The 27,944-nt window shown below is 45.0% G+C and overlaps 1 protein-coding gene across 1 annotated transcript; it reads left to right on the top strand.

Moving 5' to 3' along the window:
* Positions 1-507: 507 nt before the first annotated feature.
* CCL27 (C-C motif chemokine ligand 27) lies at positions 508-27,566 on the top strand. Its single transcript, XM_063957463.1, has 3 exons — positions 508-624; positions 3,649-3,775; positions 26,530-27,566. The coding sequence occupies exons 1-3, from the start codon at positions 558-560 to the stop codon at positions 26,621-26,623; spliced, it is 288 nt and encodes a 95-aa protein (XP_063813533.1). The 5' UTR covers positions 508-557; the 3' UTR covers positions 26,624-27,566.
* Positions 27,567-27,944: the final 378 nt, after the last annotated feature.

Raw genomic sequence — 27,944 nt, 5'->3', positions numbered from 1 at the left:
CCGACAGCGGGATGATGACGTTCGGGTGCGCTCGGGAGGATCCGAGTATGCCTCGGACCCGTGTAAAATGGGTGAAGTTCGGGGGGGTTCGGATTCCGAGGATCCGAACCCGCTCATCACTAGTTCCAAGTGTTCATAAGATGTTTCCCCATTGGGTGGCACAAAAGGGACCTCAGAAACAGTTTCTGTGGGACCCACAGACATCTAGTTATGCCTCCGGTACCTGACAAGGGCAGGGGTGTCCCAATATTTTATCCTGCAGTTGGTATATACAGTATGAGTCCATCATCATAGTTATACCAGACTGCAGTACAGTCACTGATGAAGAGCCAGTATATATACTGCATGTATAATATGTATTGTATCTCTGTGCCCTATGGCTCAGGCACTGTCTGCAGTGCAATCCACACCTCCCCATCTGACAACAGTGCCTCAGGAGAATCTGCCTAGCAGGGTGGGTCTGCTGAGAACACATAAATGCAGAATGCCATTCCCAGCCTCTGTCAGTCACAGAACAGAAGGTTGTTTCCTGACCTGGAACCGTAACACTCAGGACTATGTCAGCCCTGCAGACCACCATCCTCGTGGCTTGCATCCTGGTCATCACCGCACCACCTGGCCAAGGTAAAGGGGCAAAGCGAAGGCCACTACTAAACCCACACTGGATCCTTTCAGGGATCCCATTACAAGAAACCAAATGTGGTGGGGTTAGATCAAAAATAGTGGTATTAATAAGGTCACTTTGTATTGTTTATCATGTTCCTACTGTATGTAAACTGAAAACGCAAAAATACATTGAAAAAAAATTGATTAATATACAGTATTATATAATGTCATAATGAGAAATAGTGTTCTAAAAACTAATATTACTATGAGTGTCTTCCAGAATTGCCAGCAGCTTCTGTGAATATAGTGTTACACAGATCAGTGCTCAGAAGAGAAACTTTTATTATTTTTTTATTTCACCAAAATCAGTATTTTCTCCTTTACAAAAATAATCAGCAGCATTTGGTCATAAATCAGATATTATAGATATATGTCGGTGGTTATGGATCTGCCTGTGGTCATAGATCACTCTGTAGCTATAGATCTGACTGTAGCTATAGATATATGCCGATGGCATAGATCTGCCTGTGGTTATACAATAGATCTGCCGTCTCATCCCCCAGTGTCCGTTGCACAGCACATTACTAGTCACTGGTGCTGGCGGAGGAGGGGAGCAAGAGAGCAGCTCTGCGACTCACGGAGTAAGACACTTTCCCAGCAGCTGCAGCTGGCGGTAGAGTCTGAAAGCGGACAGAATTGTCCCTATACAGCAGCTGTGGCTGGGGGGGGGGTGGGGGCTGAGAGAGGGGGGCCCGGGGTTGCTTACCTTCTGTGCCCCCCCCTCAATCTGGCACTGCTTGCAGTGTGAGACGTTTGACGTAAGTGAGCCAGAATGTGTACAGTTGTTATTATTATACAAGGCTCTGAGAAATTGCTGTAACCCGTGGCAACACAACAGGATATGTATGTGGATGGGGGGAATTGGGAAGCACACAGTGTTGGATGTGAGCAGGGGAAAACTAATTAAACACTCACAGCCTCTCCCTAGTCACCATCTACAATTCACTGCCATCCCCGTCACCCTCTGCCATCCTCCTGTCATCCTCTGCCTCTCCCTTGTCACATAGTGCCATCTCAATCACCCACTGCCTCCCCCTGCCAACCTATGCCTCCCTGTCACCATCTGCCTCTTCCTAGTCACCCTCTGCCATTCCCTTCCCCCACTGCCTCCTCGTTACCCTATGCCTCCTTCTGAATCTCCCTAGTCACTATCTGCATCTCTCTGACATCCCCCTGTCACCCTCTGCCTCTCCCTTGTCACATAGTGCCATCTCAATCACCCACTGGCTCCCCCTGCCAACCTATACCTCCCTGTCACCATCTGCCTCTTCCTAGTCACCCTCTGCCATTCCCTTCCCCCACTGCCTCCTCGTTACCCTATGCCTCCTTCTGACTCTCCCTAGTCACTATCTGCCTCTCTCTGACATCCTCCTGTCACCCTCTGCCTCTCCCTTGTCACATATTGCCATCTCAATCACCCACTGCCTCCCCCTGCCAACCTATACCTCCCTCTGTCACCATCTGCCTCTTCCTAGTCACCCTCTGCCATTCCCTTCCCCCACTGCCTCCTTGTTACCCTATGCCTCCCTCTGACTCTCCCTAGTCACTATCTGCCTCTCTCTGACATCCCCCTGTCACCCTCTGCCTCTACCTTGTCACATATCGCCATCTCAATCACCCACTGCCTTTTGTTCTGTGGCTGTGCAGTGCTACTGTGTCAGCCATTCTACGGCAACTTGCTGGGGTCCTGTAATAATTCTTATTGTCTGATGGGGACCCAGAGCAAAATAGTTATAGAACCCCTGGAGTAGATGATAGACTAAGTAAGAGAAGGAAAAGCACATGAGGGGAGAGGGTCCTGCTCGTGTGAGCTTACATTCTACATATATTTGTAGGAATTATAAAATCTTCACCTCACAAGTAAATAAGAGAAAAGGTGATAATTGTCCATATCAAGGTTTGCAGGTGACATTCACATGGATGGGGACTGGGGGGGGAAGGCTACGGGGTGGAACGAAGACAGAAAAAATTATAAAGTAGTTATAAATGCTGCAATGGCTCAAATATCTATGTTGTGCCCCTTGTTATACTTATGGGGATCAATTATGCCTGGCTAAGAACTATTAATTAATTTCATGGATCTGTCTTTTCTTGAAATAAAGTTTTTCATCGATTACACGTAGCTACCCTGACCTGAGGGATTATTGGGGGTCATTCCGAGTTGTTCGCACGCAAGCTGCTTTTAGCAGCTTTGCACACGCTAAGCCGCCGCCTACTGGGAGTGAATCTTAGCTTATCAAATTTGCGAACGAAAGATTTGCAATATTGCGAAAATACTTCTCTGTGCAGTTTCTGAGTAGCTCGAGACTTACTTTGCCAGTGCGATCAGTTCAGTGCTTGTCGTTCCTGGTTTGACGTCACAAACACACCCAGCGTTCGCCCAGACACTCCTCCGTTTCTCCAGCCACTCCCGCGTTTTTCCCAGAAACGGTAGCGTTTTTTCACACACTCCCATAAAACGGCCAGTTTCCGCCCAGAAACACCCACTTCCTGTCAATCACATTACGATCACCAGAACGAAGAAAAAACCTCGTAATGCCGTGAGTAAAATTCCTAACTGCATAGCAAATTTACTTGGCGCAGTCGCACTGCGGACATTGCGCATGCGCATTAGCGACTAATCGCTCCGTTGCGACAAAAAAATAACGAGCGAACAACTCGGAATGACCCCAATTATGCGAGCACCATGGTGTGTATCTAAAGCTCCGTGAGCTGTAGGCAGCTGCCTAGGGTGCAGGGACCTGGGGGCGCCCCTGAGTCTGTCTGTCACAAAATGAAGGTTGGCATCACTGCTGAACTTAATTCAAGCGGTGACTGTTTAACCTCATAGATGCCACCTCCACATTTTCACCTGGGGGGCTGGAAAGTGGGTATTGGTGTGTGGGGTGGGCAGTAGGTTGAAGTTTTGCCTAGAGTATCGAGCGACTTTGCACTGCCCTGTCTGTAGAGTGGACACTAAATGCATTGTTCTTGCTCTCACAGGTATGCCGTTTCACCCTGTCCCTTGCTGCACCAAGCTGGCGAAACGCATCCCAAAGAACCTGCTGCAGCAGGTGACCAAGGTCCGCTTCCAGAAGAATGATGGGATATGCAGCCTAAAGGCTATTGTGTAAGTGTCCGCGCAGAAAGGCACAGGGCAAATTAGTGGGGTCAGCGCCAATGTACTGTCTGAGCTCCGAGAGCAGGTCCTAAATTACCACAACACCATAAAGCTGAGAGGTTATCCCATGTAACAGAGGGTCTGATTCAGAGACGGAGAAATTACATGCCGCTGCTGTGTGCATATATGCTACTGGTGCAGGAGGCGTCTTTTATTATAGATGCCTTCTGCGTTATACCTGCCAACTTCCCCTGTAATAGCAGCACTCTCCCTGACTCCCTGAAGACTCCAGCAATCTCCCTGACTCCCTGAATATCCCAAGCAATCTCCCTGACTCCCTGAAGACTCCAGCAATCTCCCTGACTCCCTGAATATTCCAGCAATCTCCCTGACTCCCTGAAGACTCCAGCAATCTCCCTGACTCCCTGAATATTCCAGCAATCTCCCTGACTCCCTGAAGACTGCAGCAATCTCCCTGACTCCCTGAATAGTCCAGCAATCTCCCTGACTCCCTGAAGACTCCAGCAATCTCCATGACTCCCTGAATATTCCAGCAATCTCCCTGACTCCCTGAAGACTCCAGCAATCTCCCTGACTCCCTGAATATCTCCAGCAATCTCCCTGACTCCCTGAAGACTCCAGCAATCTCCCTGACTCCCTGAAGACTCCAGCAATCTCCCTGACTCCCTGAATAGTTCAGCAATCTCCCTGACTCCCTGAAGACTCCAGCAATCTCCCTGACTCCCTGAATATTCCAGCAATCTCCCTGACTCCCTGAAGACTGCAGCAATCTCCCTGACTCCCTGAATAGTCCAGCAATCTCCCTGACTCCCTGAAGACTCCAGCAATCTCCATGACTCCCTGAATATTCCAGCAATCTCCCTGACTCCCTGAATAGTCCAGCAATCTCCCTGACTCCCTGAATATCTCCAGCAATCTCCCTGACTCCCTGGAGACTCCAGCAATCTCCCTGATTTCCTGAAGACTCCAGCAATCTCCCTGACTCCCTGAATAGTTCAGCAATCTCCCTGACTCCCTGAAGACTCCAGCCATCTCCCTGACTCCCTGAATAGTCCAGCAATCTCCCTGACTCCCTGAATATCTCCAGCAATCTCCCTGACTCCCTGGAGACTCCAGCAATCTCCCTGATTTCCTGAAGACTCCAGCAATCTCCCTGACTCCCTGAATAGTTCAGCAATCTCCCTGACTCCCTGAAGACTCCAGCAATCTCCCTGACTCCCTGAATAGTCCAGCAATCTCCCTGACTCCCTGAATATCTCCAGCAATCTCCCTGACTCCCTGGAGACTCCAGCAATCTCCCTGATTTCCTGAAGACTCCAGCAATCTCCCTGACTCCCTGAATAGTTCAGCAATCTCCCTGACTCCCTGAAGACTCCAGCCATCTCCCTGACTCCCTGAATAGTCCAGCAATCTCCCTGACTCCCTGAATATTCCAGCAATCTCCCTGACTCCCTGAATAGTCCAGCAATCTCCCTCACTCCCTGAAGACTCCAGCAATCTCCCTGACTCCCTGAATAGTCCATAAATCTCCCTGACTCCCTGAAGACTCCAGCAATCTCCCTGACTCCCTGAAGACTCCAGCAATCTCCCTGACTCCCTGAATATTCCAGCAATCTCCCTGACTCCCTGAATATTCCAGCAATCTCCCTGACTCCCTGAATAGTCCTGCAATCTCCCTGACTCCCTGAATATTCCAGCATTCTCCCTGAAGACTCCAGCAATCTCCCTGACTCCCTGAATATTCCAGCAATCTCCCTGACTCCCTGAATATTCCAGCAATCTCCCTGACTCCCTGAATAGTCCAGCAATCTCCCTCACTCCCTGAAGACTCCAGCAATCTCCCTGACTCCCTGAAAACTCCAGCAATCTCCCTGACTCCCTGAATATTCCAGCAATCTCCCTGACTCCCTGAATAGTCCTGCAATCTCCCTGACTCCCTGAATATTCCAGCATTCTCCCTGAAGACTCCAGCAATCTCCCTGACTCCCTGAATATTCCAGCAATCTCCCTGACTCCCTGAATAGTCCAGCAATCTCCCTCACTCCCTGAAGACTCCAGCAATCTCCCTGACTCCCTGAAGACTCCAGCAATCTCCCTGACTCCCTGAAGAGTCCAGCAATCTCCCGGACTCCCTGAATAGTCCATAAATCTCCCTGACTCCCTGAATAGTCCATAAATCTCCCTGGTTGCACATTACCACCATTATGTAGCTGTTATGTACTTGTAAGGAATCAGAGTTACATACATTGAAATGAGATAACAGTCAGTCTGTTGTCAGGGATTTGGATACATTTTTCTCATGAATATGCCGTGCTTATCTTTCAATTGGCTCTAGTTTTTGAGATATGTCTTTAATATTTATGAAAAATTAAATGAAACAATGTTAAAAAGATAATAACCAAAGACAAATTGATCAGGCGCCCAAGGTGCAAACACACTTGTGCAGCCACCTGGAAAAAAGAGCCACTTCACTTTCATGAACAATACAGAAAAACCACAAAATTCCCAGGTGCAATAGCGCTCTGTGTTGTTTCCACAGTCATATATAAAAAATAAAATTCTTAATGCCCGCATGGAGGTCACGTAATTCATAAGGCTCCCCTCCAATTGTTGTTCTCACGTCCAGGTAGTCTCATAGATGATTACAACGTATATAGAAGAAAAAAGAAAACGCAACAAAATAGTGTAATACGTTCTTTGCAGCAGAATGATAGGAGCTGTCAATCAAATATCCCCCAGCATATGCATACATCTCCGATGCGTACCCAACTCACAGTATATTGTGCGAGACTCCACATACGGTATAAAGGTATGAATTCCCACAGGTAAGGGTGAGTACCATACTCACTCGTGGTCAGACAGGTTCCCTCGGCGGGTCGAAACGCGTTGGTGAGTGCAGGCTATATATCTTTTATATATTTGTTGCAGGCAGTCCCTCTGCAGGCTGCAACAATAATCGGCCATCATGTGACGATCCCACCTTCCTTAATATCCTGGTGGAACCGTTCACCCTGTTCTTCACTTACAGTAAATCTCCTAGATTGGACGGAAAGTGATCTAAATGGCTGTACAAAAAATCTACTTTAATACTCATGTTGGCACCTAATTTGTCGAAACATTTTAGCATGTTGTGGACTAATTCCTGATAGTTTTCTCCCTTGTATATTCTAGAGTCCACCTTCCACAAATATGGATTCTAAAATAATATAGTAAGAAGAAACACAACAAACATAGTGTATTCCGATTAAATTGATTGATGTGTCTTTAATACTTCTTGGTCTCACTCACATATTGCAATTTGTTCAATTCACATATAGAAATCCAGAGATGTGATGATTCAACTTCATAGACATTCAGGAAACGTGAGCTCCATATAGCACATAAAAGAGAAAAAATATAGAAAAAATAGTGCAACCCTGTCTGTGTATATTCTTAAAAGGGATATTTATTAAAGAACTCACAAAACACAGACTTGACAATAACATGTAAAATGCTTGGACATCAGGGCAAAGGGAAAAACAGCCACCGGCAGCATGTATTATAGTCACCGCAAGTCCCGGTATTACTCGAGGTGTCCCCACGCCGTCGGAGCCGTCATCCAAAGTTCCAGTCAATCCAGCAACCAACAGAAATCCCCAGCTTGAGCGCTTTCGGATATGGTATCCTTCTTCGGAAGCTTGGGGGATAGATGCTATTACCTACTTTAAATAGTGTCCAAACCTTAATCAAATGGAAAACAGCTGTCCAATAAGGCCGCCCTCAGAGCCGGTCCGTGTTTCCAGAAAGTGACGTGTGCGTTTCAATAGGCGGAAGCAGGTCCTTATTGTGGAAGGTGACATGTGCGTTCCAATGAGCGTCACCGGAAGTGACGTTACGGGACCCAGCTCTTACACTATGCGTTCCATTCCATGTCATTTGTATACACTGATCGTTTTATAATGTGTTATTCCACTCTGAACTCCATCAGTCACCCAAAAGATATAAAACAGATACAGGAGAAATAACTATATCATAAAAATTTTTTAAAATATTTCATATACATATAAAAAATATTGCTTTTTTTTATAAAAATATTGCTTTTAAAAAACATTAATAAAAGAGACTTAGAGACTCATCATAAAAACCACTTGAGTTCAAAATCACTATTCAGTCCCAATGGGACTAAGGTTTTTAGTTTGTATATCCATTTCATTTCTGTTTTAGATAATAAAATATCAGTTTCTTTATTTCTAGGGGTAGAATTAATGGTCTGAATACCCCAAAAGGATTTAAAGTGACAAGGTTTACAGGCATGTGTCAATTTAAAGTGCTTAGAGACTGTGTGGGTATCCAAACCTTTTTTAACATTGCGGATATGTTCCGATAATCTTATTTTTAAGTTTCTGCTTGTCTTTCCGACATACACCAATCCGCAATCACACTCCAGAGCATAAATAACATTACTCGAGTTACATGTGATAAAATTCTTAATGGGATATGTATTACCCCCTACCGTGAACTCCTTTATTTTACTTGCACCTTTTGTGCATTTGCACATGGCGCATAGTCCACATCGGTAGAACCCTGTACTTCTAATACTAGTTCTCTTAGACACCTCAATTGAACTATGGACTAACTTGTCTTTAATGGATTTTGATTTTCTATAAATAAACCTTGGTTTTGGGGGTAATATTGGGCCCAAAACTGGATCTTTTGTAAGTACCATCCAGTGTTTTTTCATAATGAACTCTATTTCTCTGTATTGTGAATTAAAATTAGTAATAAAAGACCACTGAAAATCATTTTCTCTCGGTATTTTCTGATTAGTCCCTTGTATAAGATCTCTTCTATCAACAGTTTTTATCCTCTCTTGAGCTTTTATTAGACTGTCTTTGCTATAACCTTTCTCAATAAACCGATCACATAATTCACCCATTTGTGCCTCACAGATACTAGAGTCAGTGCAATTTCGTTTTACTCTTAGTAGTTGGCTGTATGGAATCCCGTCTAGCCAGTGATCGTGATGTTGGCTTGTTTTTTCAATAAAACCATTCGAATCAGTTGGTTTTCGGTATAGCTTCGTGTTTAGTGAGCCATTTGCTATGTATATACAAAGGTCCAGAAACATTATTTCCTGTTGGCTCATAGTAGTGGTTAATTTTATATTAAATGAATTTATACTAAGTCCTTCAATAAAAACATCCAACTCACTTAAAGACCCACTCCATATAAATAGCAGGTCATCTATGTAGCGACGCCAGAGCACCAGGCTCGTCCCGAGCCGCTCTCCATCCCAAACTGTCTCCTCCTCCCAGTAGGCCATGAAGAGGTTGGCATAGCTCGGGGCGAACCTGGTGCCCATAGCAGTCCCCACACGTTGGAGGTAATAGTTACCATTAAAAACAAAATAATTATTTCTCAAAATAAACTTGATACCTTCCAAAATAAAGGTCTTCAAATCGGAGGAATAATCAGAAAGTTCTAAGAAAAAAGAGACAGCTTCTATGCCTTTATCCTCCTCTATAATTGTATAGAGGGATGACACGTCTGAACTTACAAGGACATAGTTCTCCTCCCACTTTAAACTGTCCAAAATGGTTAAAAGTTGTCCCGTGTCTTTTAGGTAAGATTTCGTACATTTAACCAAAGGCTGTAAATAATAATCTATTAGCATGGAAAGATTGGAGGTAATACTATTCACCCCAGACACTATAGGTCTGCCTGGGGGACAAACCGGATTTTTATGTATCTTGGGTAAACAATAAATGGTAGGGATTGTAGGATGCTCGATATTAATAAAATCAAACTCATCCTTGGTTATAACACCCTTGGACAAGACTTCTGTTGTCCATTTTCGTAAAGACTCGCTGATTCTTAAAGTGGGGTCTGTCCTGATTTTTGAATAGGTGATTCCATCACCGAGCTGTCGTTCTAGCTCTGCTATATAATCCACCTTATCCATCAAGACTAGACCACCACCCTTATCTGCGGGTTTTATTATAATCATGTCATCACTTCTAAGAGATTTTAAAGCGGACCATTCTTTTTTGGTTAAGTTACATTTCTTACGTTTTTTTCTCAAAGTTTGTTCTACTTCATCCAACACGAGTTTGCTATAGCAGTCTATAAAACTACCTTTCGCAAACGTTGGATTAAATGTGGATTTTGGTTTGAATTTAGAGCCAGATGGAACTTCCATACTGCCCATTTCATCGTTATTCTTACCAACAAAGAATCTCCTCAAAGTAAGTTTGCGTACAAACTTCTGTAAGTCCACAAAAAAGTCAAAAGGCTCTAATTGACTAGTGGGTGCGAACTTTAATCCCCTAGTGAGTACTTTTGTCTCATCTATTGTAAGAACTCTCTTACTTAGATTAAAAATCTTAACCGTGTTAACCTTGGGAGTATTCATTTTCTCTCTAACAGGTTTATTCTTATTCTTTTTTAAACCTCCTCTCTTTCCCCTTTTTCTTCCTTTCTTAATTTTTTCGGAGCCTATGGGTTTTATTTTATCTAAGGTACCCTCCTCCTCCATGGTCCCCTGTCTAAAAAACGTGTTCTCTGTGATTTTATATCCCTTTGATCCCATCTGTCGTGTGTAGTATCAGCCTCCTGGTAAGAGTCATTCCTCTCCCTAGGATGAAAATTCTGTTCCCTTCTATCTCTCCCTCTGAAATCTGTTCTTCTATAGTTCTCTCTAAAATCATTTTGTGTATCTCTCCTCCATACTCTATTTGGATTATTAACCCTTTTTCCTCCTCTATATCTCACCTCTTGCCAATCATCTTGTCTCTCCGAAACAGGTTCCCTATAACTATTCCTTCTGTATCTGTTTGGTTTGGGGTTAGTTTTAGTTGATATATTGTTATCTTTACAATTATCATTTGGATTCTTATCCCTATAGTATTTTCTTTTCTTTCTTTCCTTGATCTCCCTTGTTTCTTTATTTAATTTTCGCACTATTTCTATTTCTACCTACAGGTCTTGAATAATGAAATATCTGGTTTAAGAACTACTCTAGACCCTTGTCTGGGTTTAGAAGATGTAAAGGAGGCAGAAATAGAAATAGTGCGAAAATTAAATAAAGAAACAAGGGAGATCAAGGAAAGAAAGAAAAGAAAATACTATAGGGATAAGAATCCAAATGATAATTGTAAAGATAACAATATATCAACTAAAACTAACCCCAAACCAAACAGATACAGAAGGAATAGTTATAGGGAACCTGTTTCGGAGAGACAAGATGATTGGCAAGAGGTGAGATATAGAGGAGGAAAAAGGGTTAATAATCCAAATAGAGTATGGAGGAGAGATACACAAAATGATTTTAGAGAGAACTATAGAAGAACAGATTTCAGAGGGAGAGATAGAAGGGAACAGAATTTTCATCCTAGGGAGAGGAATGACTCTTACCAGGAGGCTGATACTACACACGACAGATGGGATCAAAGGGATATAAAATCACAGAGAACACGTTTTTTAGACAGGGGACCATGGAGGAGGAGGGTACCTTAGATAAAATAAAACCCATAGGCTCCGAAAAAATTAAGAAAGGAAGAAAAAGGGGAAAGAGAGGAGGTTTAAAAAAGAATAAGAATAAACCTGTTAGAGAGAAAATGAATACTCCCAAGGTTAACACGGTTAAGATTTTTAATCTAAGTAAGAGAGTTCTTACAATAGATGAGACAAAAGTACTCACTAGGGGATTAAAGTTCGCACCCACTAGTCAATTAGAGCCTTTTGACTTTTTTGTGGACTTACAGAAGTTTGTACGCAAACTTACTTTGAGGAGATTCTTTGTTGGTAAGAATAACGATGAAATGGGCAGTATGGAAGTTCCATCTGGCTCTAAATTCAAACCAAAATCCACATTTAATCCAACGTTTGCGAAAGGTAGTTTTATAGACTGCTATAGCAAACTCGTGTTGGATGAAGTAGAACAAACTTTGAGAAAAAAACGTAAGAAATGTAACTTAACCAAAAAAGAATGGTCCGCTTTAAAATCTCTTAGAAGTGATGACATGATTATAATAAAACCCGCAGATAAGGGTGGTGGTCTAGTCTTGATGGATAAGGTGGATTATATAGCAGAGCTAGAACGACAGCTCGGTGATGGAATCACCTATTCAAAAATCAGGACAGACCCCACTTTAAGAATCAGCGAGTCTTTACGAAAATGGACAACAGAAGTCTTGTCCAAGGGTGTTATAACCAAGGATGAGTTTGATTTTATTAATATCGAGCATCCTACAATCCCTACCATTTATTGTTTACCCAAGATACATAAAAATCCGGTTTGTCCCCCAGGCAGACCTATAGTGTCTGGGGTGAATAGTATTACCTCCAATCTTTCCATGCTAATAGATTATTATTTACAGCCTTTGGTTAAATGTACGAAATCTTACCTAAAAGACACGGGACAACTTTTAACCATTTTGGACAGTTTAAAGTGGGAGGAGAACTATGTCCTTGTAAGTTCAGACGTGTCATCCCTCTATACAATTATAGAGGAGGATAAAGGCATAGAAGCTGTCTCTTTTTTCTTAGAACTTTCTGATTATTCCTCCGATTTGAAGACCTTTATTTTGGAAGGTATCAAGTTTATTTTGAGAAATAATTATTTTGTTTTTAATGGTAACTATTACCTCCAACGTGTGGGGACTGCTATGGGCACCAGGTTCGCCCCGAGCTATGCCAACCTCTTCATGGCCTACTGGGAGGAGGAGACAGTTTGGGATGGAGAGCGGCTCGGGACGAGCCTGGTGCTCTGGCGTCGCTACATAGATGACCTGCTATTTATATGGAGTGGGTCTTTAAGTGAGTTGGATGTTTTTATTGAAGGACTTAGTATAAATTCATTTAATATAAAATTAACCACTACTATGAGCCAACAGGAAATAATGTTTCTGGACCTTTGTATATACATTGCAAATGGCTCACTAAACACGAAGCTATACCGAAAACCAACTGATTCGAATGGTTTTATTGAAAAAACAAGCCAACATCACGATCACTGGCTAGACGGGATTCCATACAGCCAACTACTAAGAGTAAAACGAAATTGCACTGACTCTAGTATCTGTGAGGCACAAATGGGTGAATTATGTGATCGGTTTATTGAGAAAGGTTATAGCAAAGACAGTCTAATAAAAGCTCAAGAGAGGATAAAAACTGTTGATAGAAGAGATCTTATACAAGGGACTAATCAGAAAATACCGAGAGAAAATGATTTTCAGTGGTCTTTTATTACTAATTTTAATTCACAATACAGAGAAATAGAGTTCATTATGAAAAAACACTGGATGGTACTTACAAAAGATCCAGTTTTGGGCCCAATATTACCCCCAAAACCAAGGTTTATTTATAGAAAATCAAAATCCATTAAAGACAAGTTAGTCCATAGTTCAATTGAGGTGTCTAAGAGAACTAGTATTAGAAGTACAGGGTTCTACCGATGTGGACTATGCGCCATGTGCAAATGCACAAAAGGTGCAAGTAAAATAAAGGAGTTCACGGTAGGGGGTAATACATATCCCATTAAGAATTTTATCACATGTAACTCGAGTAATGTTATTTATGCTCTGGAGTGTGATTGCGGATTGGTGTATGTCGGAAAGACAAGCAGAAACTTAAAAATAAGATTATCGGAACATATCCGCAATGTTAAAAAAGGTTTGGATACCCACACAGTCTCTAAGCACTTTAAATTGACACATGCCTGTAAACCTTGTCACTTTAAATCCTTTTGGGGTATTCAGACCATTAATTCTACCCCTAGAAATAAAGAAACTGATATTTTATTATCTAAAACAGAAATGAAATGGATATACAAACTAAAAACCTTAGTCCCATTGGGACTGAATAGTGATTTTGAACTCAAGTGGTTTTTATGATGAGTCTCTAAGTCTCTTTTATTAATGTTTTTTAAAAGCAATATTTTTATAAAAAAAAGCAATATTTTTTATATGTATATGAAATATTTTAAAAAATTTTTATGATATAGTTATTTCTCCTGTATCTGTTTTATATCTTTTGGGTGACTGATGGAGTTCAGAGTGGAATAACACATTATAAAACGATCAGTGTATACAAATGACATGGAATGGAACGCATAGTGTAAGAGCTGGGTCCCGTAACGTCACTTCCGGTGACGCGTCTTCCGCTCATTGGAACGCACATGTCACCTTCCACAATAAGGACCTGCTTCCGCCTATTGAAACGCACACGTCACTTTCTGGAAACACGGACCGGCTCTGAGGGCGGCCTTATTGGACAGCTGTTTTCCATTTGATTAAGGTTTGGACACTATTTAAAGTAGGTAATAGCATCTATCCCCCAAGCTTCCGAAGAAGGATACCATATCCGAAAGCGCTCAAGCTGGGGATTTCTGTTGGTTGCTGGATTGACTGGAACTTTGGATGACGGCTCCGACGGCGTGGGGACACCTCGAGTAATACCGGGACTTGCGGTGACTATAATACATGCTGCCGGTGGCTGTTTTTCCCTTTGCCCTGATGTCCAAGCATTTTACATGTTATTGTCAAGTCTGTGTTTTGTGAGTTCTTTAATAAATATCCCTTTTAAGAATATACACAGACAGGGTTGCACTATTTTTTCTATATTTTTTCTCTTTTATGTGCTATATGGAGCTCACGTTTCCTGAATGTCTATGAAGTTGAATCATCACATCTGTGGATTTCTATATGTGAATTGAACAAATTGCAATATGTGAGTGAGACCAAGAAGTATTAAAGACACATCAATCAATTTAATCGGAATACACTATGTTTGTTGTGTTTCTTCTTACTATATTATTTTAGAATCCATATTTGTGGAAGGTGGACTCTAGAATATACATCTTGATCCTGTTGTAGGAACATTTTCGTGTAAGCACCTCTGTGTATCTTTAAGGGTGACAAGTTGCGCCATCTCTGCCTCACGTTTGTTGTTGGTGTATAGTTCTAAAGTGAAACCACGGTGGAGGTTTCTTTGTGTGGGACGAGAGGCTGAAACTTGTTTAGTAAAGCGCAAGAAAGATCTTCCCTTTTTTTTTTGTCAAGTTTTCTCCCTTGTGATTGAATGACAGACACATAACTCGGCCATGCTTCAGATTCCGTTTCAGTCAGCGATGAGGTCAAATTTGGATCCTTCACTAGTTCCCGAATCTGTGGGCTGTCAAAAATTCCTGCTTTTAATTTTTCAATACTAAGAGATGGAAATGTCTGACAAATATACGGGAACTGATTGCCTGACATCAAACCCAGTTTGATATGGAGAGGCGGCAGTATGATTTTTTTCCTGTCGATGAATGATGTTGGTTTCTCCTACAGTTATAACGTCTCTTGGAGGCCATACGGTTTGCACGACTATTCCATAGAGATGAGCGGGTTCGGTTTCTCTGAATCCGAACCCGCACGAACTTCATGTTTTTTTTCACGGGTCCGAGCGACTCGGATCTTCCCGCCTTGCTCGGTTAACCCGAGCGCGCCCGAACGTCATCATGACGCTGTCGGATTCTCGCAAGACTCCAATTCTATATAAGGAGCCGCGCGTCGCCGCCATTTTCACACGTGCATTGAGATTGATAGGGAGAGGACGTGGCTGGCGTCCTCTCCATTTAGATTAGAAGAGAGAGAGAGAGAGAGAGATTGACCTGATTTACTGGAGCTTAGGAGTACTGTAGAAGTGTAGAGAGTGCAGAGTTTACTAGTGACTGACCACAGTGACCACCAGACAGTGCAGTTTTATTTAATATATCCGTTCTCTGCCTGAAAAAAACGATACACACAGTGACTCAGTCACATACCATATCTGTGTGCACTGCTCAGCCCAGTGTGCTGCATCATCTATGTATATATATCTGACTGTGCTCAGCTCACACAGCTTATAATTGTGGGGGAGACTGGGGAGCACTGCAGTGCCAGTTAATAGTTATAGGTTATAGCAGGAGCCAGGAGTACATATTATATTAAAATTAAACAGTGCACACTTTTGCTGCAGGAGTGCCACTGCCAGTGTGACTGACCAGTGACCTGACCACACTGACCACCAGTATAGTTAGTAGTATACTATATTGTGTGATTGCCTGAAAAAGTTAAACACTCGTCGTGTGACTTCACTTGTGTGGTGTTTTTTTTTTTATTCTATAAAAAACTCATTCTGCTGACAGACAGTGTCCAGCAGGTCCGTCATTATATAATATATACCTGTCCGGCTGCAGTAGTGATATATATATATTTTTTATATCATTATTTATCATCCAGTCGCAGCAGACACAGTACGGTAGTTCACGGCTGTAGCTACCTCTGTGTCGGCACTCGGCAGTCCGTCCATAATTGTATACCACCTACCCGAGGTTTTTTTTTCTTTCTTCTTTATACATACATACTACTACATCTCTTTATCAACCAGTCTATATTAGCAGCAGACACAGTACGGTAGTTCACGGCTGTAGCTACCTCTGTGTCGGCACTCGGCAGTCCGTCCATAATTGTATACCACCTACCCGTGGTTTTATTTTCTTTCTTCTTTATACATACATACTACTACATCTCTTTATCAACCAGTCTATATTAGCAGCAGACACAGTACAGTACGGTAGTTCACGGCTGTAGCTACCTCTGTGTCGGCACTCGGCAGTCCGTCCATAATTGTATACCACCTACCCGTGTTTTTTTTTTCTTTCTTCTTTATACATACATACTACTACATCTCTTTATCAACCAGTCTATATTAGCAGCAGACACAGTACGGTAGTTCACGGCTGTAGCTACTCTGTGTCGGCACTCGGCAGTCCGTCCATAATTGTATACCACCTACCCGTGGTTTTTTTTTCTTTCTTCTTTATACATACATACTACTACATCTCTTTATCAACCAGTCTATATTAGCAGCAGACACAGTACAGTACGGTAGTTCACGGCTGTAGCTACCTCTGTGTCGGCACTCGGCAGTCCGTCCATAATTGTATACCACCTACCCGTGGTTTTTTTTTCTTTCTTCTTTATACATACATACTACTACATCTCTTTATCAACCAGTCTATATTAGCAGCAGACACAGTACAGTACGGTAGTTCACGGCTGTAGCTACCTCTGTGTCGGCACTCGGCAGTCCGTCCATAATTGTATACCACCTACCCGTGGTTTTTTTTTCTTTCTTCTTTATACATACATACTACTACATCTCTTTATCAACCAGTCTATATTAGCAGCAGACACAGTACGGTAGTCCACGGCTGTAGCTACCTCTGTGTCGGCACTCGGCAGTCCGTCCATAATTGTATACCACCTACCCGAGGTTTTTTTTTCTTTCTTCTTTATACATACATACTACTACATCTCTTTATCAACCAGTCTATATTAGCAGCAGACACAGTACAGTACGGTAGTTCACGGCTGTAGCTACCTCTGTGTCGGCACTCGGCAGTCCGTCCATAATTGTATACCACCTACCCGTGGTTTTTTTTTTTCTTTCTTCTTTATACATACATACTACTACATCTCTTTATCAACCAGTCTATATTAGCAGCAGACACAGTACAGTACGGTAGTTCACGGCTGTAGCTACCTCTGTGTCGGCACTCGGCAGTCCGTCCATAATTGTATACCACCCACCCGTGGTTTTTTTTTCTATCTTCTTTATACATACATACTACTACATCTCTTTATCAACCAGTCTATATTAGCAGCAGACACAGTACAGTACGGTAGTTCACGGCTGTAGCTACCTCTGTGTCGGCACTCGGCAGTCCGTCCATAATTGTATACTAGTATCCATCCATCTCCATTGTTTACCTGAGGTGCCTTTTAGTTGTGCCTATTAAAATATGGAGAACAAAAATGTTGAGGTTCCAAAATTAGGGAAAGATCAAGATCCACTTCCACCTCGTGCTGAAGCTGCTGCCACTAGTCATGGCCGAGACGATGAAATGCCAGCAACGTCGTCTGCCAAGGCCGATGCCCAATGTCATAGTACAGAGCATGTCAAATCCAAAACACCAAATATCAGTAAAAAAAGGACTCCAAAACCTAAAATAAAATTGTCGGAGGAGAAGCGTAAACTTGCCAATATGCCATTTACCACACGGAGTGGCAAGGAACGGCTGAGGCCCTGGCCTATGTTCATGGCTATTGGTTCAGCTTCACATGAGGATGGAGGCACTCAGCCTCTCGCTAGAAAAATGAAAAGACTCAAGCTGGCAAAAGCAGTAGCACCGCAAAGAACTGTGCGTTCTTCGAAATCCCAAATCCACAAGGAGAGTCCAATTGTGTCGGTTGCGATGCCTGACCTTCCCAACACTGGACGTGAAGAGCATGCGCCTTCCACCATTTGCACGCCCCCTGCAAGTGCTGGAAGGAGCACCCGCAGTCCAGTTCCTGATAGTCAGATTGAAGATGTCAGTGTTGAAGTACACCAGGATGAGGAGGATATGGGTGTTGCTGGCGCTGGGGAGGAAATTGACCAGGAGGATTCTGATGGTGAGGTGGTTTGTTTAAGTCAGGCACCCGGGGAGACACCTGTTGTCCGTGGGAGGAATATGGCCGTTGACATGCCTGGTGAAAATACCAAAAAAATCAGCTCTTCGGTGTTGAGGTATTTCAACAGAAATGCGGACAACAGGTGTCAAGCCGTGTGTTCCCTTTGTCAAGCTGTAATAAGTAGGGGTAAGGACGTTAACCACCTCGGAACATCCTCCCTTATACGTCACCTGCAGCGCATTCATAATAAGTCAGTGACAAGTTCAAAAACTTTGGGTGACAGCGGAAGCAGTCCACTGACCAGTAAATCCCTTCCTCTTGTAACCAAGCTCACGCAAACCACCCCACCAACTCCCTCAGTGTCAATTTCCTCCTTCCCCAGGAATGCCAATAGTCCTGCAGGCCATGTCACTGGCAATTCTGACGATTCCTCTCCTGCCTGGGATTCCTCCGATGCATCCTTGCGTGTAACGCCTACTGCTGCTGGCGCTGCTGTTGTTGCTGCTGGGAGTCGATGGTCATCCCAGAGGGGAAGTCGTAAGACCACTTTTACTACTTCCACCAAGCAATTGACTGTCCAACAGTCCTTTGCGAGGAAGATGAAATATCACAGCAGTCATCCTACTGCAAAGCGGATAACTGAGGCCTTGGCATCCTGGGTGGTGAGAACCGTGGTTCCGGTATCCATCATTACTGCAGAGCCAACTAGAGACTTGTTGGAGGTACTGTGTCCCCGGTACCAAATACCATCTAGGTTCCATTTCTCTAGGCAGGCGATACCGAAAATTTACACAGACCTCAGAAAAAGAGTCACCAGTGTCCTAAAAAATGCAGCTGTACCCAATGTCCACTTAACCACGGACATGTGGACAAGTGGAGCAGGGCAGGGTCAGGACTATATGACTGTGACAGCCCACTGGGTAGATGTATGGACTCCCGCCGCAAGAACAGCAGCGGCGGCACCAGTAGCAGCATCTCGCAAACGCCAACTCTTTCCTAGGCAGGCTACGCTTTGTATCACCGGTTTCCAGAATACGCACACAGCTGAAAACCTCTTACGGCAACTGAGGAAGATTATCGCGGAATGGCTTACCCCAATTGGACTCTCCTGTGGATTTGTGGCATCGGACAACGCCAGCAATATTGTGTGTGCATTAAATATGGGCAAATTCCAGCACGTCCCATGTTTTGCACATACCTTGAATTTGGTGGTGCAGAATTATTTAAAAAACGACAGGGGCGTGCAAGAGATGCTGTCGGTGGCCAGAAGAATTGCGGGACACTTTCGGCGTACAGGCACCACGTACAGAAGACTGGAGCACCACCAAAAACTACTGAACCTGCCCTGCCATCATCTGAAGCAAGAAGTGGTAACGAGGTGGAATTCAACCCTCTATATGCTTCAGAGGTTGGAGGAGCAGCAAAAGGCCATTCAAGCCTATACAATTGAGCACGATATAGGAGGTGGAATGCACCTGTCTCAAGCGCAGTGGAGAATGATTTCAACGTTGTGCAAGGTTCTGCTGCCCTTTGAACTTGCCACACGTGAAGTCAGTTCAGACACTGCCAGCCTGAGTCAGGTCATTCCCCTCATCAGGCTTTTGCAGAAGAAGCTGGAGACATTGAAGGAGGAGCTAACACGGAGCGATTCCGCTAGGCATGTGGGACTTGTGGATGGAGCCCTTAATTCGCTTAACAAGGATTCACGGGTGGTCAATCTGTTGAAATCAGAGCACTACATTTTGGCCACCGTGCTCGATCCTAGATTTAAAGCCTACCTTGGATCTCTCTTTCCGGCAGACACAAGTCTGCTGGGGTTGAAAGACCTGCTGGTGAGAAAATTGTCAAGTCAAGCGGAACGCGACCTGTCAACATCTCCTCCTTCACATTCTCCCGCAACTGGGGGTGCGAGGAAAAGGCTCAGAATTCCGAGCCCACCCGCTGGCGGTGATGCAGGGCAGTCTGGAGCGACTGCTGATGCTGACATCTGGTCCGGACTGAAGGACCTGACAACGATTACGGACATGTCGTCTACTGTCACTGCATATGATTCTCTCACCATTGAAAGAATGGTGGAGGATTATATGAGTGACCGCATCCAAGTAGGCACGTCACACAGTCCATACTTATACTGGCAGGAAAAAGAGGCAATTTGGAGGCCATTGCACAAACTGGCTTTATTCTACCTAAGTTGCCCTCCCACAAGTGTGTACTCCGAAAGAGTGTTTAGTGCCGCCGCTCACCTTGTCAGCAATCGGCGTACGAGGTTACATCCAGAAAATGTGGAGAAGATGATGTTCATTAAAATGAATTATAATCAATTCCTCCGCGGAGACATTGACCAGCAGCAATTGCCTCCACAAAGTACACAGGGAGCTGAGATGGTGGATTCCAGTGGGGACGAATTGATAATCTGTGAGGAGGGGGATGTACACGGTGATATATCGGAGGATGATGATGAGGTGGACATCTTGCCTCTGTAGAGCCAGTTTGTGCAAGGAGAGATTAATTGCTTCTTTTTTTGGGGGGGTCCAAACCAACCCGTCATATCAGTCACAGTCGTGTGGCAGACCCTGTCACTGAAATGATGGGTTGATTAAAGTGTGCATGTCCTGTTTTGTTTATACAACATAAGGGTGGGTGGGAGGGCCCAAGGACAATTCCATCTTGCACCTCTTTTTTCTTTTATTTTTCTTTGCGTCATGTGCTGTTTGGGGAGGGTTTTTTGGAAGGGACATCCTGCGTGACACTGCAGTGCCACTCCTAAATGGGCCCGGTGTTTGTGTCGGCCACTAGGGTCGCTTATCTTACTCACACAGTCAGCTACCTCATTGCGCCTCTTTTTTTCTTTGCGTCATGTGCTGTTTGGGGAGTGTTTTTTGGAAGGGCCATCCTGCGTGACACTGCAGTGCCACTCCTAGATGGGCCCGGTGTTTGTGTCGGCCACTAGGGTCGCTAATCTTACTCACACAGCTACCTCATTGCGCCTCTTTTTTTCTTTGCGTCATGTGCTGTTTGGGGAGTGTTTTTTGGAAGGGCCATCCTGCGTGACACTGCAGTGCCACTCCTAGATGGGCCCGGTGTTTGTGTCGGCCACTAGGGTCGCTAATCTTACTCACACAGCTACCTCATTGCGCCTCTTTTTTTCTTTGCGTCATGTGCTGTTTGGGGAGTGTTTTTTGGAAGGGCCATCCTGCGTGACACTGCAGTGCCACTCCTAGATGGGCCCGGTGTTTGTGTTGGCCACTAGGGTCGCTAATCTTACTCACACAGCTACCTCATTGCGCCTCTTTTTTTCTTTGCGTCCTGTGCTGTTTGGGGAGTGTTTTTTGGAAGGGCCATCCTGCGTGACACTGCAGTGCCACTCCTAAATGGGCCCGGTGTTTGTGTCGGCCACTAGGGTCGCTAATCTTACTCACACAGCTACCTCATTGCGCCTCTTATTTTCTTTGCGTCATGTGCTGTTTGGGGAGGGTTTTTTGGAAGGGACATCCTGCGTGACACTGCAGTGCCACTCCTAAATGGGCCCGGTGTTTGTGTCGGCCACTAGGGTCGCTAATCTTACTCACACAGCTACCTCATTGCGCCTCTTATTTTCTTTGCGTCATGTGCTGTTTGGGGAGGGTTTTTTGGAAGGGACATCCTGCGTGACACTGCAGTGACACTCCTAAATGGGCCCGGTGTTTGTGTCGGCCACTAGGGTCGCTAATCTTACTCACACAGCTACCTCATTGCGCCTCTTATTTTCTTTGCGTCATGTGCTGTTTGGGGAGGGTTTTTTGGAAGGGACATCCTGCGTGACACTGCAGTGACACTCCTAAATGGGCCCGGTGTTTGTGTCGGCCAGTAGGGTCGCTAATCTTACTCACACAGCTACCTCATTGCGCCTCTTTTTTTCTTTGCGTCATGTGCTGTTTGGGGAGGGTTTTTTGGAAGGGACATCCTGCGTGACACTGCAGTGCCACTCCTAGATGGGCCCGGTGTTTGTGTCGGCCACTAGGGTCGCTAATCTTACTCACACAGCTACCTCATTGCGCCTCTTATTTTCTTTGCGTCATGTGCTGTTTGGGGAGGGTTTTTTGGAAGGGACATCCTGCGTGACACTGCAGTGACACTCCTAAATGGGCCCGGTGTTTGTGTCGGCCACTAGGGTCGCTTATCTTACTCACACAGTCAGCTACCTCATTGCGCCTCTTTTTTTCTTTGCGTCATGTGCTGTTTGGGGAGGGTTTTTTGGAAGGGCCATCCTGCGTGACACTGCAGTGACACTCCTAGATGGTCCCGGTGTTTGTGTCGGCCACTAGGGTCGCTTATCTTACTCACACAGTCAGCTACCTCATTGCGCCTCTTTTTTTCTTTGCGTCATGTGCTGTTTGGGGAGGGTTTTTTGGAAGGGACATCCTGCGTGACACTGCAGTGCCACTCCTAGATGGGCCAGGTGTTTGTGTCGGCCACTAGGGTCGCTTAGCTTAGTCATCCAGCGACCTCGGTGCAAATTTTAGGACTAAAAATAATATTGTGAGGTGTGAGGTATTCAGAATAGACTGAAAATGAGTGGAAATTATGGTTTTTGAGGTTAATAATAATATGGGATCAAAATGACCCCCAAATTCTATGATTTAAGCTGTTTTTTAGGGTTTTTTGAAAAAAACACCCGAATCCAAAACACACCCGAATCCGACAAAAAAAATTCGGTGAGGTTTTGCCAAAACGCGGTCGAACCCAAAACACGGCAGCGGAACCGAACCCAAAACCAAAACACAAAACCCGAAAAATTTCAGGCGCTCATCTCTACTATTCCATGAGCGTATGTGACACGGGGTCTATTCATCATGAAAACATTGTGAACTGATCATTTTTAGTTTTCAATTCTCATCCTTTTCAGTCACAATTTTTCAGCGTTCATCATTCCTGCCTGATAAATGTATTGCTCCTTTTGCGGAGACAGTTTTCCGTAAAGTGATATATTTCTCCTCACTGCCGGGTCTGTATGGCTGCAGCCGCGGCCCCCCTACGTCCTCCTCGCCGGTACATTTTTGCCAATGGAGGCAACAGAGTTCTCCCTACCGCCCCCCCGGCACTTTCCCATAACTATGCAGCGGGGTCGGCACCTTACAGCTGCGACCGTCCCGAACCCCCTGCGGCATGTTTCCCCCGCCACCAGAACTCTTTCTGCTGCCACCCGCCGCCCTCGGCACTATAGTCCCGGGGCTTCCCGGCTGCAGAAATCGCTGTGTAGCCGCTGCTCCTCGCACCCACCTGCCGTCAGAACAGGCTCACGATTGCAACATTACTGATAAGCCACGCTCCCTTTACTGAGGCCACACCCCGATCGGGATGCAGGGTGTCAGGATTCCGCCATCTGCATTTCGGGTGATGTTGAAGTTCTGGAGCCAGCATTTTGGCCGGGTGTGGTATTCAAGTTTGACAGCTAAAAGATAGTCGGAGACTTCAGGTGGGCGGGCCATACAGCACGGCTGCTTTTTAGTTCAGGTCCCCCCAACAGGCATTGAAATCCTAAACCATCTGCCTGTCATACTCTAACAGCCTGTTTGGGGTCTCCCTGTGCGCCCCTTCATCTACAGAGTTTGGAGAGACCTTTATCATGCAGGAATTCTGGCCATTAACTGCGATGGTCTACATGACCGCTGACTAACTGTCTGGCGTGAAACTGTCCTGAGCTGTGCAGACTCTCCTGAAGAAGCCCCCCTCTGTGGACCTCACCTCCAACTCATACCGCACTTTCTGGCCCCAGGTGTGTTCTGACCTCACTGCTGCTAGCGGACCACCCTCTGTCTGCGAGACCACCCTGATGCCGGCAAGACCTTGTAACATTTATAATTTGCATATTATAAAATTATACAGAGCAGCTGATTGGTTGCCATGGATGACTTCTCCACTGGCTCACTTCTCCACTCTTTTCACTGCTTCATGAATAGACCCCAAAAGTGATTCTGGACAGACTGTGCACTGAACTCTGATTCCCACGGACAGTAGTTTGCCGAACCATATCTCTGTGGGACGAGCACGGTGATCTCTGTGAACTGTGAACTGCTAATACACCAGTGCATAGTATAGTCTCCGGATCCCCCTCCGGAACTTGTTCCCTATTGCCCATACTTTTAACTTAAGTTTCGGGGATCGTTTCCCCCCCTTCATCCTTTACTGCTCATTATGCAAGACTCAAGTGGGTGCTGCAATATTCCGTCTGCTTTGTACGATGACTCTAAAGTGCTAGTGGTGGATTGCTCAATAATTTATTCGCTATTGGGCACTTCGTCTCATTATACTGGTTACCATTACTGAGGTGGTGCAATTTCTCTGAACTACAACTCCATAGCTGGTAGAACCGTCTTACCAGCAGTGTAGGCACCTGGGCACAGCAATGCACTGGGCTTCCTACCCATCCTGCAGCGGTAGGGGTGGGGGGTGCAATCAGCGGCAGCTTTGATCTCCCGCAGGCGGTAGGGGGTGTTCTATCTTCTACTCAGCATGTAGGACCTGGAGCAGTCATTTCTGCTAATTACTCCTTTACTGCACAGATGGTGGGAGATGGGGCGGGAGGGAGAACACTAAACTGTAGAGGGGGCATTGGGCTGAATGAAGGGGCCCCGGTACATGACTTCCAGGGTGGTAGGGGTTGTTTAATACACAGGGGAGGGGTGGATAGTGTAGTGGGCTTAATATGCATCATTTTCCGGTGGGAGGGCTGATTGTTTTACTGCTGATATCTCCAGTTCCTGGAAATAGATTTCTTAGCTTTCAATGTGATAAAACACTAGAAAGTCCCTCCTTTCAGGAGGTACTTGGTTCACCTGTCAGGAGGTACTGGGGACACCTTTCAGGAGGTACTGGGGACACCTTTCAGGAGGTACTTGGTTCACCTGTCAGGAGGTACTGGGGACACCTGTCAGGAGATACTGTGGTCACCTGTCAGGAGGTACTGGGGTCACCTGTCAGGAGGTACTGGGGACACCTTTCAGGAGGTACTGGGGACACCTGTCAGGAGGTATTGGGAACACCTTTCAGGAGGTGCTGGGGACACCTTTCAGGAGGTGCTGGGGACACCTGTCAGGAGGTACTGGGGACACCTTCCAGGAGGTAATGGGGATACCTTTCAGGAAGTACTAGGGACACCTGTCAGGAGGTGCTGGGGACACCTTTCAGAAGGTATTGGGGATACCTGTCAGGAGGTACTGGGGACACCTTCCAGGAGGTACTGGGGACACCTGTCAGGAGGTATTGGGGACACCTGTCAGGAGATACTGGGGACTTGGGGATCAGAGTTCAGGAGACAGGGCAATCCACCAACAAATCTATAAAACTGCATACCAGGCGTGTGGAGCTGGAGCAGGGAGAAGCTGCTGGAAGGCTGATATCTCTGGTTCTGGGCATAGTAGAGACAAGCTGCCAGTGTACACGGAAAGGAGAGAGTCCCAGCTTTTGGAGTATAACCTCAGAAAAACTCTATGTCAGACAGAACCCGAGATATCTGGCTGGGAAGAACAATTAACAGGCTCGGATGGGGACCACTGCTTTGAAGTCGGATATCTCCGGTTCCCCAGAGCAGATTTTCAAATATCTGGTACCCCTGGAAAAAGAGGACCCTCAGCTATCAGCCAAGGGCCCTTATACTCCGGGGGCCCTTGGGCAACTACCCATTGAGCCCACATGAAAAGACGACCCTGATATCTGGTGGCCACTGCTAACAGTAACTGGCTGCTATTCTGATACCATTTGCATTTCTGATTCAGTGTTATATCAGAGGATATCTGGAACACTCTGCCGTGTGAACGGATAGTCACTCGCTTTACAGGGAACTACACTGTGTGAATATTATAGAACCAGTCACTATTTCATGTTGCTTCTGCATGGTGGAGGATGGTAGAAGGACCTACGTGTGCTCAGGCATTAATAACATAACATAGGCATTAATAGCGATGCACGGAACTTGTGATTATATGGCCACCTAGTAGTTATTTTTATATTGTCACCTGGAATTTACTCATCTAACACTAAATGCACTAACAATTAACCCCCAGGACAATGGTCATTGCCAAATATTTATAGACAGTCATCAGGTCAACATCATATGGTCAACATTCAAAAGTCCGACCATTGACAGTGGGACCTTTGACCCTGTCAGACTGTTGACTCTTTTAACTATCAACCGCCTCCCGAGTTCTATGACCGCATGAATTGTACCTCCTGAATGTGCCCCCCTGTGCCAATGATATCTGACCATCCTGATGGGTAGTACGGTTACTGTTATCTCTTCTACAGGCTACATGTGGAGGACCAGCAGAGATGTATGGACCCCAACAACAGGGCTCTCCAGGCGTGGGTGAAAAAGAACCAGCCCAACAAGCACCTGTGAAGCAACATGTACGTTCTATACGGTACAAGTGCCCTGATCCGCTTCTCCGCAGATTGCCACGCAAGTTATCAAATCGCAGCCACCATCCGCCCTAAGCAGAACACGGCTGGTTCTTCCCAGAGTGGAAACGATGGACTTCTTGGCAGGGTTCTGGAAGACAAACACTGAACCGAAACATTATTTGTAAACCGTCAACCTGCCTGATTTGTTGGATGGCCGGCGAGGCGCAGAGGGTGTGGCACAGAGAGTCGCATCATCGCGGACCAGACAGCACTCCTCAATGCTGTGATTAAATGGTGTCACCCGGATTGCCCACTTCGCTGGAGAACTGGAGGGGACCTGTGAGACTGATCTATTCTCTCGGGAGTCCGGGAGAGCTCCAAAATTTCTGAGTTTCCGGTACATTCCAGGAGAGAAAGACATTTGATTAATGCCCAGAGTTATCAAGCCTTGGAGAGTGATTAACTACACTGTGATAAGTAGAAACCAATCAGCTCCCAACTGTCATTCAAACACAGCCTGTAACATGACAGTTAGGAGCTGATTGACTGCTACTTTATCACCGTGCAATTTATCTCTCTCCAAGGCTTGATAAATCTGGGCCATTGACTGTTATTAGGCCAATTAATAGCTCTTTTATAGATAATTCAGGATTATGTCTTCCTCCTTATTCTGATCTATAATAACATATGTCCTACTGTACATTATATACATCAGGCAGCCTAGGTCTCTGCTGCTGAAATACTACTACCAGTCCCAGCAAGACATCAGAATGGCGGATATGACTGCACTGTATGATATATCTCATCACGGTGTCTATGCCGCCTTCTACCTGTTATACTGTATTACCTGTTACACGGATATATATATATATATATATATATATTTATTCTGTGTCATCATGTTGCATTACCTTCCTGATGTCATAAAATTGTATTCTCCACTGGTGTCCTGTGTCATTATACTGCTGCCTTTAGCGCAGAGTAATACTGTAACACACCAGGGTGACATAAATCATTGTAACGCTGTGTTTATTTTATGACTGAAATAGTTTTCTCTAACATCCTAGTGGATGCTGGGGACTCCGTCAGGACCATGGGGATTAGCGGCTCCGCAGGAGACAGGGCACAAAAATAAAGCTTTAGGATCAGGTGGTGTGCACTGGCTCCTCCCCCTATGACCCTCCTCCAAGCCTCAGTTAGGTTTTTGTGCCCGTCCGAGCAGGGTGCAATCTAGGTGGCTCTCCTAAAGAGCTGCTTAGAAAAAGTTTTTAGGTTTTTTATTTTACAGTGAGTCCTGCTGGCAACAGGCTCACTGCAAC

The sequence above is a fragment of the Pseudophryne corroboree genome, chromosome 1, assembly GCF_028390025.1.
Source record: "Pseudophryne corroboree isolate aPseCor3 chromosome 1, aPseCor3.hap2, whole genome shotgun sequence".
NCBI lineage: Eukaryota > Metazoa > Chordata > Amphibia > Anura > Myobatrachidae > Pseudophryne > Pseudophryne corroboree.
The sequence above is the reverse complement of the archived record's forward strand: the minus strand, read 5'-3'. Positions and strand labels throughout refer to the sequence as shown.

Excerpts from the sequence above, each read along its gene's own strand:
- CCL27 (XM_063957463.1), top strand. The coding sequence starts at position 558 with ATGTCAGCCCTGCAGACCACCATCCTCGTGGCTTGCATCCTGGTCATC. Across the intron at positions 625-3,648 it reads CACCGCACCACCTGGCCAAG|GTATGCCGTTTCACCCTGTC; the intron begins GTAAAGGGGCAA and ends TTGCTCTCACAG. Across the intron at positions 3,776-26,529 it reads TGCAGCCTAAAGGCTATTGT|GCTACATGTGGAGGACCAGC; the intron begins GTAAGTGTCCGC and ends TCTCTTCTACAG.